General features: G+C 32.4%; 2 protein-coding genes across 6 annotated transcripts; both read right to left on the bottom strand.

Annotated features, from left to right (window-relative positions):
- Positions 1–6,653: 6,653 nt before the first annotated feature.
- On the bottom strand, positions 6,654–9,013 carry LOC108211751 (purine permease 1). The gene is made up of 3 exons (XM_017383433.2): positions 8,518–9,013; positions 7,947–8,272; positions 6,654–7,092 (listed from the first exon to the last, which is right to left on the bottom strand). The coding sequence occupies exons 1-3, from the start codon at positions 8,942–8,944 to the stop codon at positions 6,736–6,738; spliced, it is 1,110 nt and encodes a 369-aa protein (XP_017238922.1). The 5' UTR covers positions 8,945–9,013; the 3' UTR covers positions 6,654–6,735.
- Positions 9,014–12,572: 3,559 nt separating this feature from the next.
- On the bottom strand, positions 12,573–15,714 carry LOC108212186 (uncharacterized). Of its 5 annotated transcripts, none has more exons than XR_010289729.1 (3): positions 14,039–15,714; positions 13,414–13,640; positions 12,573–13,264 (listed from the first exon to the last, which is right to left on the bottom strand). XR_010289729.1 is itself a non-coding variant. In XM_064088847.1 (2 exons), the coding sequence occupies exon 1, from the start codon at positions 15,392–15,394 to the stop codon at positions 14,039–14,041; it is 1,356 nt and encodes a 451-aa protein (XP_063944917.1). In that variant the 5' UTR covers positions 15,395–15,714; the 3' UTR covers positions 13,377–13,536; positions 14,034–14,038. The 5 variants fall into 5 exon arrangements, 3 of the variants coding, with proteins under 3 accessions (XP_063944917.1, XP_063944916.1, XP_017239403.1); XR_010289730.1 differs by having other exon boundaries at positions 13,579–13,640; XM_064088847.1 differs by lacking the exon at positions 12,573–13,264 and having other exon boundaries at positions 13,377–13,536; positions 14,034–15,714.
- Positions 15,715–17,582: the final 1,868 nt, after the last annotated feature.

Genomic DNA, 17,582 nt, shown 5'->3' with positions numbered 1-17,582 from the left:
ATCCTCTAATAAAATAAAATATGGGAAACTTAAAATTTAAATAGGTTGTACTAATGCACCTCAAAACTCTCAAACCAAATGTTTAATAAGTTCAACCATCCAAGTTCAAATGCTCTCTATTTTATTTATATATTTATATTTATATATATAATATATTAATAGAGTACACACATATGTATATGTATGTATAAAAGTCGGATCGGATCATATTAAATCCATATGTATTGGATCGGATATTTTTGGGATTGGATTTTATTTTAGGTGATCCATATACGATCCGTTAGTTTCCAGATCGGATTAAGTCGGACCGGATGACTATTTAGGATACTGTTTACTAAATATTATTATATACAATAGAAAATGTGGTTAATTTTCTATATCTTTAAGTGTAAGGCTCGCCAGAACTATATTGAATGTTGGCCATTTATCGGGATAAAATTTTCAAATAACAATGGAAGCATCATAATATTTGAGAGAAACACATAACAATTTAGAGTGGACGTGCATATATTTACATCGCCCAAGCTAATCTAACAAAAATACGATAAATATAATCTATACACAATCTACGCAGATCCGCGTGTATTGTTAAACCTAAATTATGAGCATGAACGGCTGTTAAGATTAAGCGATTTTCAAGACATAATTTTTGGGATTATTGATCAATTTTTTTATCAACAAATTTCAAATATTATAATATCTACGATTATAAATAAATAAATATTTTTTTTGTACAGGTATATACAACTTGTATATTCTTTAACCGTCTGTGTCTGTTAGGATTATGTGATTTAATTTTTACCAATGCCACCTAATTAATTTTACGATGCCCTAAATTTTACATGCAACCCGTTACACATGCAGACGCAGAAATCAAGTTTATAATATTGCCATATTGTTAGGGTCTGTTTGGGAGTGCTGTTGCAAATTGCTGTGCTGTCAGAAAAAGTGCTGGTAAAGAAAGTGCTGTTGTAGAAATCAGATAACTGTTTGGTAATCTTTTTGATGTGTCCTTATTTTGAATTATAATATAAAAAAATTAATGTTTTTGGTGAGATTTGATATTGAAATCTGTAACAGCTTCCTACAAAAGCTGAAAAGCAGCTTTTTCCAAAAGCATGGGAGTACCTGCTTTTTCTCAAAGCAGCTTTTCAGTCAAAAGCTGCTGTTCAGAAAAGCTGTTTTTAGATTTACCAAACAGTTTTTCACCTGCTTTTCAGCAAAAAGCTGCTGTAGCTGTCCGCAACAGCAACGACATACCTTAGTGACGTCTACAAATATGATAAAAAAAGGGTCGATGTGAATCAATGTGAATTACACTGCCTAAAGTCTGTGGTTTAAGGTGATATCCAGGGGAAATCGGTGATTTATATGTTTATATAAAAATACTGTTCTTCTATTGACATATGTGTACTTTTGGACTTGGCGATTCTCAATTTCAACAAAAATAACTTAACATAATCAACTCCCTGCAACATATAATCTTTGTTCGCACCGTAAAATATCATCAGAAAGAGTCCAAACAGGTTTCGAATTAGTCAAGTGTATTGCGTGATCTAGATGGTCAAGTCGAAGTAAAATATAGGAGTGACAGGTTAAACATTTAGTAGTAGTATAACTTTTTAGAAAGCTATATCGAGATAAGTTTAAGCAGACAAATTTGACCGGCGTTACGGTCCCTAAAATTAATATAATTAATTAACATGTGTATGTATATTTTTCATTAATTTATCCGTTAATTAATTGGTGGAGGTGAAGATTGAATAGTAAAAAGAGACGGGGTCATGATCAAAATTTGAGGATCGCAATGAAAATGATCAGTACAAGGATCTGCAAAATGCTGTGTCAACATCAGGCATCAACAAATAGAAAAAGGATTAGAACTAGGTTGATGAATGGAAGCCTTTCCGTGTTTAACCTAGTTCTCCGTTCACTTTCCCAAACTAACCTACTTTGTTCAATTCTTCCCAAAATGCCTACTTTTTTCAACTCTTCCCAAACTAACCTAGTTTTTTCATATTCTAATATTTGGTTATAATTATTAATATACAATATTATTAATATATATATATTTACTGAATTAATTTTTTGAATATTATATTTTCAATAATAAATTAAAATATTAAAATTACAATAATTCTAGTACTAATACACAATTTTTTTGATAATACACTACAATACCATAAAAATAATATAATACACAATTTTTTTGACAATACATAGAATACTAAAAATATTACATTAAAGATCTTTTTGAGGACAACGTGCACTGCGTCTCGTGTGACCTTGTTGTCCACATTTTCCACACGTTTTACAGTCTGTGAGTTATCCATTTCCGTGCGAATTCTTTGACTTTGACCTTTGTTGTGCCTTTTCTTCCTCTTCTTCCTCAAATCCTCATTAGGTACGAGCATTCCATACCTCTCCCAATTATTTGCTAGTGGAAACGTCCAATATGATTGATGCGGTATTGTGGAGAATTCATGTTGCCACACTCATATAATTTTGGTAGAGTATGATATGGTTCAATGTATTGCTTCCAATCTAGATGACATGTCATACAAGCAGCAACTATATGAGAACAAGGAGAGTGATACCTATGCCATTTTCCACAAGAACAGTATCCTTTAGAGAGATCTATATGATGCTTGTTTCCACCTTTCCAAAATCCCTTATCTGTTTTGTATCTTGCCCATTCTTTCCCGGCATACATTTCTTCGAAGATGATACAAGAACCAAGACTCGAACTAAGCTTCTGATGATCTCGTTCAATTGTCCTTAAAAGACAAGTATGCGCAGCAGGTAGTTTGGTGATTTCAAAGAAGCCATATTTCTTTCTTAGAGTAACACGAATTCTCCATGGACAGTCATCTACTACACATTTTCCTTCATATAACGTTGGAGTACTTTTTACCACGCGGTAATTTCTAGACTCCCTTATGTGGTCAGACTTAATTGAATCGATAGCAGATTGTTTATCTTCAAAACACTGACCTTGAAAAATACTACTACCAAGAGGATTAACACTAGAGGCACTAGAAAAATCACCTGAATTATTAGTGACATTGTTGTAGGTAAAAGCCTCCGTTGAAAACCATGGGGCAATAGGTACATGTGTGCTGAATGCTGTGCTTGGATTGTCTCCTTCTTCACCTTCAGAACTTGCTGAATCTGAATTGGGATCGTCTCCATCTTCACCATCAGTTGCATCACTCTCGGACTCGTGTGGAGAGATTAAATGATCAGCTTCACTTAAATTAAACACTGCATTTGTTCTCGCCATCAAATCTAGAAAACTCTCATTATCCATTTGCAAATTTACTTGTTTTGTTTTTCTATGATTTGTTTGCTGCAGATTGGTTTGTATATATAGGCATTTTAGAGATAGGATAAGGGTTATTTTGTTCAGTGTTTTGATTGGTTGTCAAGATTACATGCATATCAACCACTACTTTTTTAAATTTTAAAGATAAAACATTATCTCAATATCTTCATTTCTATTGGTTGTCTAGATTTTATGTTTGATCATATCTGATATCAATAATGTAGTGGGGTCTATTTCAAAAAATATAATGTGTTGGGGCTTATTTTTAGTCACTTTCGGACCTTAAAATACTATAACTACACATTATATTTTTTCGAGATTTTTAGTTTGTTCCAAAGTAGAACGTTAATGTTTGAATACCGAAGAAAAAAAATGAAAAAAATATATTTCAAACCATGTTTTTTAAAGCTCTCAATATGCCTTCAAAAATAAGTTTTTTAAATTGCTCAAACAATAAATATGCGAAACAAAATAGAAAAAAAAATATAATGTATATTATATTCAAGCAAGTATTTATCAATTATTGTAATTTTAATATTTTAATTTATTATTGAAAATATAATATTAAAATATTAATTCAGTAAATATATATATATTAATAATATTGTATATTTATAATTATAATCAAATATTAGAATATGAAAAAACTAGGTTAGTTTGGGAAGAGTTGAAAAAAGTAGGCCATTTTAGGAAGAATTGAACAAAGTAGGTTAGTTTGGGAAAATGAACGGAGAACTAGGTTATACAGGGAAAGGCTTCGAATGTTGATTATTGCACCCAAGCAGAGGAGGTGAAATGTTAATTAATATATACGTACGGGTCCAACTATAGCTACATTTTTATGAGTTTTTTCTTGAGAAAAACTTAAATATAAATTTGTGCAGGTAGATTGACCGAATCAACAATCATTCTTCAATTTCTATTTAACATCAAACAAAAGTTAATGATAAATAATATATTATAGAAAAAGAATATGTTAAATGAAAACTAACAAAAAGAAAATAAGTATTTTTTTACTGATATGTGCTGGACAATGCATGCAAGAGCAAGTTAATGTAATGTTAATTGTTATAGCTGGTACCATTATTATATTTTAATATTAAAATTTTAAAAAAGGAAAAATTAACTTTAAAGGTCTTATATTTAGATGTATCCATAAAGATGTAACATTAGTTTCATATCTGAAATTAAGGATGAACTCATCCCAATTATCATATCATTAACAACTAATGCAGATTCTAAATAAAATCAAGAGTAACTAAAAGCGGAAAGATAGCTCATCTATAAAATGTTTTTTTAAAGGAACTTTAATTAGTTTTATACCGTAACTTTTATTTTAATTTCAAAAAACATTTTCCATACTATATTATAATAACAGGGACCTCAGGCTGGGCTCGGCTCCAACACGGATCAAATTCGGTATTATAAATTTGTTATATAGTAAGCAAGGGCAAAAATAAAAATCAGCCATACTAGTTTTATATACAAGTGTCATCTATATTATACTAAGATGATAATTTGTGTTCCCAAAATTAAGTTTGGTCATAGTTTTTTATCATTTCTAAAAAAAAATTTCTTTATATTTTTAAAGTTATATATTTTCCCATAAGAAATTAAAGAAAACGGAAACAAAGAAGGAAAAAGATCAGAAAATTTATATAGTGAGGGGCACTTTAATTAAGTGGCTGAAGAGGCAGCTCCATTTCAGCTGCTCAACGCTTCTTTTCCATTTTCTGGCTCTGTTTGATTTCACCATAAAAGTAACAAAACGCCAGAGAGAGAACGAGAGCAATCCTTTCTGTGCTTAAAATTTATCTTGGTAAAAAATAACGGCCAAGACTTGTGTAACGGGAAGTAAAATAACTCCAACGGCTACTAAAAAGAAACACTGCCATATCATTCCACTGCTAACCAGTACTACAAAGTACCGGGCTCTCCTATTTCAAAGTTTTTTTTGCTTCTGATGCGATTGCCTGCGCCCTGCAATAAGGCAAATAATTTTCCTGTGCTATACTCCAGTCTCACAACAAGAAAAGTGAAAATATTAGCTCAATTTTGTAAATATAAGTATTGTCACTAACTTTACCGACCAATCGTTATGTTTTGAAATTGTGCTGAGTTATCCAAGTTATTTATATTTGGATTTATATTCGGATTTGTTTTTTGAAGTTAAAATTGACCTGAGCCACTATCATCCCATGATAACTAGAAAGATATTTCGACTTACTTCTGGATTTATAATTTTGGACTTTGACCCAAATTTCAGAAAAATTGAAATTTGATCCAGACCAATATTATCTCACGATAATCAAAGAGATACGATCTGGATTCATGACTATCCATATTTTCAGTTGTCACAGACTCACATAGGTCAGACGGGGTGTTGGGCGTAGGGCCCTGCGCATTTTCATTTTGTATTGCCAGTGTTAATCTACATTTGATATGGTGAATGAAGGTTAGATATGCATCATGAGTTCATCACGACCGAATCTAATTTAAAATAACAAACGTCAAATACGTAAAACTACAATTAACAGATATTATATCGCATTCAAGGTACCAGACTACCAGGTGCCATCGGTTGATGTTAGACGGTAACACCAAGACAAAAGAAACGGTTAACATTTACATACAATCAGCTGGGAATGCCCGGACAAACAAAGCAGCCAGTAAAACTATATTTTAAAATTAATCAAAAATAAAATTAAAATTTTTAAATAAATCAAGAATATTAAAAACACAGTGACCAATAACATTTAAATAATTGAATAATTGATATGTGGATGGATTGTTGACGAGCATTGATCCAGTTGTCAACAGAACAACAGCATTGATAGAAAACGATGTGAATTATCGGGGAAGCACAGATTATGTGAGTGTTTGGGCGGGTTTTTTTTCCTGAAGTTTTAAGTTAGAAGCACTCATTCGTATTTCGTACCGTTTGTGTAAAAAGTCGAGAAACACTTATAAAAAGGTAGGATTTTTAGCTTTTGTTTCATGAATTCTACTTTTTTTTCCCAAACACTTTAATCAATTACAAGTCTTAACTAATTTCTAACTTCTAACTTCATTTTTTTTTACTTTAAGCAAGAAGCACTTAGTTCACCCAAACGGCCCCTATATTTCTTTTAGTTAATTCAGGTGATCATTTATAGATTATTTGCAAATGCACTCTAAAATTAAACTGAAGTTTTTAGTGTGCGGCACGAGCCAGCCAGGTCTCATAAAGATTTGTTTTTGGTTTTACATTGTTCGGACTCAGTGTGACGAATGATATGATGATAATAGCAAGACTTAGTTTATCAAATTAGTGATTGCTTTTGGTAAAGGGGTAAAAATTAAATTAAGATACCATTATCAATCCATGTACACTATAGCTCAATGCAGAATACAATGTTACATATACATGTTCACGAAGCTACAATCTGATTTAACGGCAGCTCCATCAATTCAGCTGCTCGCCGCTTCTTTTCCATTTTCTGGCTCTCTTTAATTTCACCATAGAAGTAAGAAACAAAACCCCAGAGAGAAAGAACGAGCGCAACTCCTTTCTCTGCCTGAAATTTCTCTTGGTAAAAAATAACGGCCAAGACTTCTGTAACGGGAAGTAGAACAGCTATAATAATGCCGGATAACAAAGATGAAGCACAGAAAATAACTCCGATGGCTCCTAAAAAGAAACACTGCCATATCATTCCACTGCAAACCAGTACTACAAAGTACTTGGTCTCTCCTAGTTCAAAGTGTTTGGCTTCTTTTGCAATTGCCTGCAAATATTGAAGTCAAAATGGTTGAGCTCATGTGCTTATTACAGAACAATAAAGCAGAAGCACTGTACCATGACACTGGACTAAACAATTTAAGTGACGTGCTCCTTTCTCCCCTGAAAATTATATCCACTAAATTTCGACTTTGCAAAGATCACGGATATTATTGTAAGCTTTGAAACTTGAAAGCATGCATCACCTTAACGGCTGAAAAACAAGACAATACGTGTGATACACGTCGGGTCCCGCATAATCGCATAAGTTTATTGAGGGGTGTAAAAAGTTAAAATAACTATTATGGAGGAAAAATAAATAAAAAGAAACGGTTCAAAAAATAGGTTTCAGGTAAGAAAAGATCAAAAGAATCATAACACACAACTATTAATGTCTCTTTTATATAAAAATATCAATTTTGTCAAAAAAGAAAAAGAAAACAAAAATATTAACTTTTCAAAAACAAAAAAATGTAACTATAACATATTCCAATTTATAAGGTATATAATTCCAAAAAAAAATACTGGTGTATTTTTGAAAAGAAGACATAACAAGGCGGATCGTTACTTTATTGAAAACACAGCAATCACAATGACTTGGATGTTTTTCGTGAGTGGAAGAAGATTAACATATAATGAGCTGCAAATGGCAAGACAAACAGAGTGTTTACGCATGCAGCATAGGAATTAACAGATTCTTATCGTTTCAGAAGCTTTGCCTTATTCAATCTTGGCTTTATTAGTAAAAATTTACAAACTAGTATAACAAAACTCCAGACAGGGTCTTTGTCTAAATTAAGTGTATCGCGGGTATCTAAATTAATTAATCGGATATTTTCTGAAACGGTCGAGAAAAAGTACCTGGAAGTCATTGTTGATAAGCATCCCCACAGTGCAAAAAAGAGTCGCGAACAAACACATGACCATTTGAATCTCCATCACCAACATGTAATCAATCACCTGCTTTGCCTTCAGATACGTCAACTCTATTAACGGCAGTATAAATCCGTACAAGGCCGCGGCTCCAAGCGTCAGAACAAATCCTAATATATATTCTCTTTTCGACTCTCCTTCTGGTCTATCGCTACTCGTGTGTAGAGCCAGCACTCCCGATCCGATTGTTAACAGAACAACGGCATTTATCGAAAACGAAGTGAATTTTTGCTTCACCAGTAAATAAGCAAAACCTGCACAGCACATCCAGAACTTGGTCAGTGCCAACGAAATTTCCAAATTATCACTAAATTAGCTAGTACAGAATTTTTCTCATGCGCAAGCCAGAATAATATCAAATGGACATCAGAATTAAATTTTGATCATCAGAATAATTTTTTGCAATTATCAAAGAAAGTATTTTATCTGACACCAAAACGTGTTTTTCATAGAACGTGACCTTCAGGTATATATTGTAAGTTGTGAGCTACGCGGTTACCTGCTGTGAATCCAAGTTGTGAGGCAATAACTATTGCTGAAGTGGAGACAGGTAGTTTCGATACACCATAAGCATAAAGGTAATCATCGAGACCGGTGAGGATTCCAATGACAGCAGAGGCGAAGAACAAGCGCGGTTTCATGTTGAAGAGCTTGGGGCTGGAGTTTCCAGTAGTGATGCGCTGGTAGTAGAAGGCGACGAGGAGAATGATGAGAATAAATGGCCAGCCAGCGGTTTCGAGAAAGCTTGAGAGCCAGATTCTTTTGCCTCCGTGGATGAAATAGAGGCGCATGATGAGTGGACCACCGCAGTTTCCGATAGAGAGAACTATGCAGTTGATTATAAGGAGAGTTCTTTTGAGGGAGGGGCTAAGTGGTTGTGTTTCACGAGGAGGTGATGCATGAGTTTGGACTTCCATGTTCACCATGCTTTCTGGTTCTGTCTCAAGACAGTGTTCTCCAGGTAGGCTATGATATATAGTGAGGAATTGAGGATACGTTGTTTTTGTTTCCTTTTTTTATTGAGTTTTGTTTTCCTCGTATTTTAATAAACTAAAATGTTACTATCAGTCTATCAGTTAGTCCTATGATTCATTAGGTTCCTCAATAATTTCCTAATCGTAGATTCTAGATTCGTACGCATGTATTCGATCGGGATTTTAAAGAACTTTTTTATTCTTGAAATCTAAGAATATTCAATTGAGATTTTTAAAATCCACTAAAATATTGTAATGTACAATTGAAATTTTAAATTATACTATAAAATCTGGTAATTTTTTATCAGGATTTCAAATTATACCTAAAAATCCCATGATATTCAATTGGATGTTGTTTAAAATCTATTAAAATATGATGATATTCAAATGCTGATAATTTTTTTTTGAATTTCATTAAATGATGAATTTTGTTGCATGCAGTGTATTTTAAGTTTTTTGAAATCCCACTAATATCCATGAAATTTTGAAGTATTGTGTTTAAATTCTAAAAAATCTATATCAACCCCGTGACATATTATCAAGAATCCGCACAAAATCAAAATCACATACAATCCATTAAAATTCATAAATTAAAAATAATTCATTAAAATCTCAATCGAATGCCCTCTGAAGTTTGATCAAGAATTGAGTGCGTAAATTGTGCCTTATCTGAGGGCGTTCATTGTGTCTTAATTAAAAACGTTAATATTTTATTAATTGTGCCTTAATTAAAAGTTTAATTGTCTCAGTTATGAGTTATCATAATTGTGTGAATATTTTAAACACCACATGCATATACACGTGATTTTATTAATAATTAATTATTGGATATATTTTTTTATTTTTATAATATATATAATTTGTCATATATTGACTTATATTATTCTTGTTTCCTTTGTTTTATTTTTTGGGATTATTGGAAGAAAACGGATTTTTCTTTTCGGACATTAAAGTTTTATTGTCTAAATTTTCCCGGTCATCTTGCATGTCCGACGGTTAGATAATAAGTTTTCTTGAACGAAAGAATTATCACGATGAATTGCCGGTTCATACTTGTGAGATTTATTCTCATCTTTAAATAAAAAAAAAAGCTCTCATAGGAATACACTCCTATTAAAATTACAAACTATATACAAAAATATATCAAAATATCAACAAATTTCTTGCGCCTGTATACCTTAATATAAATAGATAAAAGATTAAACTAAAAGCGGAAAGGAATATGTTGAATCATGTATGCATATATCATTTTTTTTATTTATTGATATATAATATATTGATTACCAAATTTTATATATACCTTATCATTTGTAAGCAATCTTCAAAATTATTATCAATGTCCCGTGACTTAAAAAAGTAATTATTCTACTTATTAATTACGTTATTAAACAGATGTGAAAAATATTATAAAATAACAGAAATTGAAGTTGAAATTGAATAATTTGCTCATCATTCGTGCACTTTCGAAGGAAGTGGAATCCAAGATTTAACATAAACGTGAATTCCATAAATCCAAGATTTAACATAAATATACACCAATCTGATGACAGCGATTATTATATGCTTATGTTGCTAGCTGCAGACCGCGATACTCTTTAAAATTTTTGTGGGTTAAGGCGACATTTGGGAGAAGTTAGCGATTTTATTAGTTTAAATAAATCAATTGATTTTGACAAATTTGTACGTACCTTTAGACTTTCATAGTCCCCTTTTACTGATTGGTTACAAAGAAAGGCATCGTTACATTTGTAATTGTTATTGTAATTATTATCTTTGAAGCATATGCAGCAGTATCGTAAAATCTTAGCAGTACAAATTCAAGAAATGTTTAGGAAAAGGCAATATAAAAAATGTAGTAACAAAACGCCTAAAATTTGTTCTTATTTTAATTGAAAAAGAGTCAAAAATAAGAAAATTAGTTCGGCTTGAAAGAAAAGCCGGAAGACATCATTCGAAGCAACAAGAATAACCGTGCTGGATGGCCAACCTACTCCCTCCGTCCCATTTTAACTGCTTTTGACTTTTTTACACGTATTTCAAGGTGTTAAAAAAATCACATCTAAACATAATATTTTTTTATAAAATTTATATCAAATAAAAGTTCAGAATCTAAACTTTTATTTGATATAAGTATTGAATTATTTTATTGAGTGTAGATATTGTTTTTTTACACCTCAATGTACGTGTTAAAAAGTCAAACATCAGTTAAAATGGGAAATAGGGAGTATGTTGTATTATAGAAATTATCATCATAATTTTATAAAAATTAGTCGAGAAGCCGCGCGTTGCGGCGACTTATAAAAATTATATCAATGATTCAAAATTAAAAAAAATTAATTTTTATTTTTGATATTTTTCATCCAAAAATTTCAGAAAATTAGAAAAATAGAACGGACCTATCTGAGAGGCGTCACTCGCTTCTCCTTTATATAAGTAATATAAAAATTATATTAATGATTCAAAATTAAAAAAGAATAATTTTTACTTTTGATATTTTTCATCCAAAATTCTAGAAAATTAGAAAAATAGTTAGGAGCTATATGAGAGACGTCACCTGCACGCCCCTCGCTTCTCCTTTATATAAGTATATTGATGATTATATATTTTTGTAATTTATGAGTGATACTAATTTAATTTAAAAAATGTATAGTGGATTTAAATTCATTTTTTTATCTAATAAACCTGGAATGACATGTTTTAATCGAGTTACACAAATATTTCTCTTTAAAATTTTAATTATTTATATCAAATTATAATAAAAATCTGAGTATCATAGTAAATATTGTATTCAAATCTATTCAGTTCAAAGATCTGAGTATCATAATGTTTGGCTCTCACTATTGTTTACTCGTAAAAATTGACACTACAACAGTGATATTTTCTGTCACTATTGAATAGTTTGTCAATCTGATGGTGAATGCAAGGTACTATGAATTCGTTAAAAATGTCGGTCAAAATTGACAAATATCCATATGATTAGTCGAAAGAATATTTTCAGCTATCTCCTTTACGCATATGTTAATAAATCAAGAAAATAGCCGCAGGACCCTTCGTCAGTTGATTTTCGATTAATTTTTGATCGATCCAGGAAAAATATTTAAATTAAATTCATTAATAATAGCGAAATTTTTGGAACTAGCTAGAGTTATTTTTAGTTTCACTTAAATTCTTGTTCATAGTTTTAGCTACCCGACATGTGATCTCCGATTCATGTTAAGTCACTAGTTCATACTCCTTGTGCATAGGAGAAGAGAAACAAAATTGCAGAAGGTAAACGAAAATAAAGAAGCTAAAGCTTGTTATTGTTATCACAAGTGAAGAGGTGATGGAACTCTGATGTTATGGTGAGGGCTAGCCCGGCCTATATGGAATCCTGTTCCTGTTTACTCCTGGCCAGACTGATTTCTCTTTTTATGTAAAGGTCCACCACAAGTCTTAATGGTAGGCTCTTGCATCTTGGTCTCTCAGTGCATCACCTCAATGCCTGATGGCTCCATGTTTGGCTAGGAAATAAAGATATATGAATGATTGATATTTGCTTGTTACCTTTATATTCTATACCAAGGCAAATATGGATATTTCAAAAAAATTCATTCGATCGTTTCAAAAAGACAATAGGTCCCTGCTGTCGTTGAAAACAATCTATTATGTACATGTTTTTTTCTGGCATCAATCCGGAACCGGACCCTTTCAAGTTCAAGAATTGTAAGAAGTTTACAAGGATACCATGGACTGTCTTCATTTCATAATCAGAATCAGGGGATCTATAGGTGACTCTAAACTCAAACAAAGAATCGAATTTGAAGTGATTATATAAGCTTAAACTCTTGCCTAGTTATTTCCTCCTAGTTTTTCACGGGAATAAACTCTGTTTTTTCATCTTGTTTGGTGCAAACTATTCTCTGTAGAATGCACTAGGCTTTATCAACTCAAATCACATCGATTTACAAATACCAGTAGTACTGGGATTTGACAGTAGAATTCTGGCACAACGGCTACCACTAATACTTGTAACTTTATACCTTTAGCACCTTCAAATCACAAGTCAATTGCTGAAAAACAGTTGAGAGAAATTGCTGATTGTTAATATTAGTAAATAGACAAAGGCGAAAATTAGGAATAGGACAATGAAAAGACCCCTGATATGTCATTCAATTTGATGACACTGAAATGTTAATTTTTATCCTCCAAACTAATGTTTTCGAGTTCAGAATGCAATCCATCAGTTGGCTTTCTTGTCTCGTCCCTTCTCTGGTAGGTATAAATCATGAGCTGAGAAGGAAATATATAAGAATCACCACGTTGAAGGGCAATAAATATAAAATATATAGATCAGCAAAAATTAATGCATAAAATCAACAGATCGAATAGTAAAATATGTGTGCAGACTGCAGTAGATAGGCTGTTTAACAATCACATACATTACACAATATCTGTGTTCGGTGTTCCTACAAATATTTATGATATGTGTGCCAGCTGTAGAAAGTATCCGCAGCTGGACTGAAAACAAAAGGGTGCTGCTAAGGAACCAAACGCGCAAAAACCTGCACAAAAGATTAGGAAATAAGCCAACTGAACTAGTTTACCATAGTATTCACAGCTGGATTAAGAGAAATATGAGCTGCTAATGAACCGAAGGTGCAAAGACCTGCACAAAAGAATAGATAATAGATAATAAACTGAAATCATCTAGTTCAGCCTTTACAATTGATAAGGTGTTGGCAAATTGCAAATTATGTTTATATATGCAGAACAAGTTCATTATTTAAATTTTTTTGAATCCACAACGTGCATCTGGTCGAAATGTGCTTGAAAAAACAAACTGTTGGCTCACCCCAGTAATAATTTAGCAGTGAAGACTAACATCTTGCACAAAGGTTGCTAGAAGAGAGTCAATTTATCTTGTAGCGTTTTCTAGTTACAATTCCAAATATATTACCCTTGAACAAACACATTTTCATGTAATGTGATGCAAAACTATTGTTTCCAAGCAAATAAAAATGTTGATATGCAGTATATGATAATCAAAACAAGGACTTACCTCACCTAGAGAAGAAGGTAACGAAGAACATAGCACCGAGAATTAATATAATGGTATTTGGAAGAAATAGGAGTGACAAGCACCTCCTTTGTGTCATTGTTTTTGACGAGCTCGACTTTGAATTGAGCAGCATGAACGGCGGAGGTTTGGGGTTGGCCGGGTTCGTGATCCTGATAAGTAGAACCAAGCAAGCAGAGAATGCCATCGCCCAGATGTAACAAAGCATTATAGCTGCGTAGATGTAGATAATATTGATAATTATCAACAGCATCAGGGGAGACTTGAACATTCAAATATTGTTTGGTGGCTGTATCAAAAGCCTCAAAGAATCCCATCATTTTGCGATAATGAATATAGATAACCCCATCTACAAGTGTTACAGGGTCTACAGATGAAGACCATCCAAGAAAGGCCTCCACCACACACTCCCATCGATCCTGAGAAGGATAGTAGGCGTACATTGAATCATTGACGCGTACCATGATTCTGTCATTTTTGTAATCCGCCAACACTGGAGGAGTTATCTTGAGCTGTACTTTTCCTCCTTCCTCGCCACCATCTCCACCTGGTGGAGATTTAATGCGACGACATTGATCAAGTTGAGGATCAAAAACCTCACAAGGGCCAGAAAACCTCGAATTAGAACCTCTAAAGATATACATCTTGTCACCAAATATGACATGATGACCATACAATTGCAACTGATCATGAGTAAGAGGGGGATCCACTCTTTTCCAACCACGCGAAGATGTGGCCAAATCTAGAAAATAAGATGCCCTTTTATTTGGTGAATCAGGATCAACTGCAGAGCTATCACCCTGTATCCGGTCTCCAAAAATATAAATTCTGGATCCCATAGCCACCATGGTACTCATCCTGAAATCACCATCCTGCACTATACGAGAAAGGGCTGAAATACCACCAGCACGAAGATTCAAACTATAAAAATTACTAACAAAATGACGACTTTCATAAAAAGGACGAGCATCCTCCTCAGGTTCGCTTTCAGTCAGCAGGGCTTGTAGTACTATAAGTTGCTTATCCAATGCTCGAGACTTCTCTGGCTTTTCAGAGATAAGAGCCTCATTCTTCTCAGCCTTACCCTTCCTAATCCCTCGAGAATGTTCTTCCTCAAGTAGTGCTTGTAATGATCTCTCCAAACTAACTGGTGGCAGTTCATCCAACAAATTACTCCGCATTAATGCATACAACTCATCGTCAAGACCAAACAAAAACTGATGCAACTTCTCTTCTTCCTTGTCTTTCGCGTACTTCTCAGCAACATTACAACTACACTTCCCACACTCACAGCCATGTGGAGGCTTGAGTTGATCAAGATCATCGTAAAGTCTCATCAACATATTGTAATACTCCCTCCGTCCCTATTTATCTGTCCACTTTGGAAGTAAAAATTTGTCCCTATTTATCTGTCCATTTATACTTTCAAAACTAATTTAATGATAGTTTTTCAAATATATCTTCATAATTTCAATTTTCAAGGCTTGACTTATTTAAAACTTGGTTGAATTCATGTTTTCAAGACATAAAGTAGGAGTATTCCACCATTTTCAAGATATTAATTAGAGGTATTTAATGAAAAAGTTCATGCAATCAATTATTCCTTGGTATGTGTTTTTTTTTCCAAAATGGACAGATAAAAAGGGACGGAGGGAGTAATCTTTAACTGACATATTTTTAATTTGGTTACAACTAATTATTTTTGCCCATAGTTGTATACGAGGAGCAGTAGAGACACAAAACCTTTTCTTGAGATACTCCCTCTGTTTTTTAATATATGACGTTTGATTTTTTGATACACACTTTTAAACTTTTAAGTGCTTTGACTGGGCAGTTAAAAACATTATTTTTGAAATTTTCTTTTTCTGAACAAATATATGCGATCAAAACTTTAATTCACAAAAAAAATCAATTAAAAATAATAATGTTTACTATGTGGTCAACTCACCTAAAGGTACGTGCCCAAGTCAAAAAGTGTGATATAAAAAAAAACGGAGGAAGTAGTTATCAAGAAATCCGAATTTTCAGGCGAGATTTGAAGGACAGAGTGATTGCCCTAGACCAGATTAAATAGTTATCAGCGTCTAAGATCACGTGAGTAATCAGGTTTCTGGGTTGATCTTCAGGGCCTAGATAGTACCGAGAAGAGACATCAATCTTCACTTCTTCGGCCATTGCAGAGAACTAAGCAAATTAAGTTTCATGAACTACGTTAAACATAGGAGTATTGGACTACCCTAATAATTTTTTAGTTTAATTATAGGGTTAATTATCAAACTCATCACTTAAGTGTACAAATGGTATCAAACTCATCACTCATCTCCACGAGGTCTCAAGTGACTCGCTAAAGTCGCTTAATGGTATCAAACTCATCACCGCCGTTAAAAAAACTAAAGGAAGTTTAGACGGAATGACACATTGGCTGTAGGGTTTGACATGTGGCATGCCACATAAGTTTACATGAAAATAAAGTATGCAATCTTTTTATTAAATTACTTTTAGGATATAATTATCTAAATAAATGCATGGAACTAAATTTTAATATATAATTAATAAACAATTAAGATTAACTTTTATGTTTTTATTAGATTATAATTATTTTTGAATAATATTGAAATGTTTTCTCTTTTAATAATTATAATTATTATTGTTGGCAAAAAAATATTTTTAAATTTTCTTTTGGAGTTTCTTGTACCAAACAAAAACATGAAAAGAAAAATATATGTAAATTTAACATATGAAGCAGCATACATTGTTCGAATTTCCAAAAACAACACATGTTTAAAGATTAAATGAAAGATGGATCCAAAAACAAACATTGTTCAAGCTTAATTAATTAAAATGTTAATCGAATGAACACAAGTCTAAAGAAATATCAGGTTTTAACATGATCAACTATCATCATTATACAAATACACGACACTTTAACATTAATGATTTAAAACATGCAGATAAAACATATATAAGCCACAAAAACATTTGCTTACAACATAAATGAACAAAGATACGACACGAAAATGCAAGAAAGATTAGGGTTTTCATACCTGGTTATGATTTGGTGTTGATGAGGCTTGATTTGGATTAAGGTTTATATGCTATTCGCTCTGAATGTTCTTAGACGCTTCGTCTCTTCTCCCGTGTGAAGCAACAATGTGTGTCAATGTATGTAGCTACTGTTGACATATGTTTTACTCTTGTTTACTTTCTTTTTTTCTATTTTCTACTTTTTTTTATTTTCTTTTATTTGTTTTTTTCCAGTCTTTTTTATTAACGTGCCACGTCAACCGCGAAGGTGTCATTCCGTCTAAACTTCTGTTAGATTTTTTAACGGCAGTGATGAGTTTGATACCATTAAGCGACTTTAGTGAGCCACTTGAGACCCCGTGGAGATCAGTGATGAGTTTGATACCATTTGTCCACTTGAGTGATGAGATTGATAATTAACCCTTTAATTATATACAAGATACTGAATTATCCAAATTTATATATAATTTTATCAATTAATCATTCACATTTTCTGATTTACATTAA

Source organism: Daucus carota, chromosome 3, assembly GCF_001625215.2.
Source record: "Daucus carota subsp. sativus chromosome 3, DH1 v3.0, whole genome shotgun sequence".
Lineage (NCBI taxonomy): Eukaryota > Viridiplantae > Streptophyta > Magnoliopsida > Apiales > Apiaceae > Daucus > Daucus carota.
This window is presented reverse-complemented; position numbering and strand designations above follow the sequence as displayed.

What these genes read in the sequence shown, in the direction of transcription:
- LOC108211751 (XM_017383433.2), bottom strand. Translation starts at nt 8,944, where the DNA reads ATGGTGAACATGGAAGTCCAAACTCATGCATCACCTCCTCGTGAAACA. An exon ending in ACAACTTGGATTCACAGCAG is followed by an intron (nt 8,273 to 8,517) that starts GTAACCGCGTAG and finishes TGTGCTGTGCAG; the next exon opens with GTTTTGCTTATTTACTGGTG. An exon ending in TTATCAACAATGACTTCCAG is followed by an intron (nt 7,093 to 7,946) that starts GTACTTTTTCTC and finishes CAATATTTGCAG; the next exon opens with GCAATTGCAAAAGAAGCCAA.
- LOC108212186 (XM_064088847.1), bottom strand. Translation starts at nt 15,394, where the DNA reads ATGTTGATGAGACTTTACGATGATCTTGATCAACTCAAGCCTCCACAT.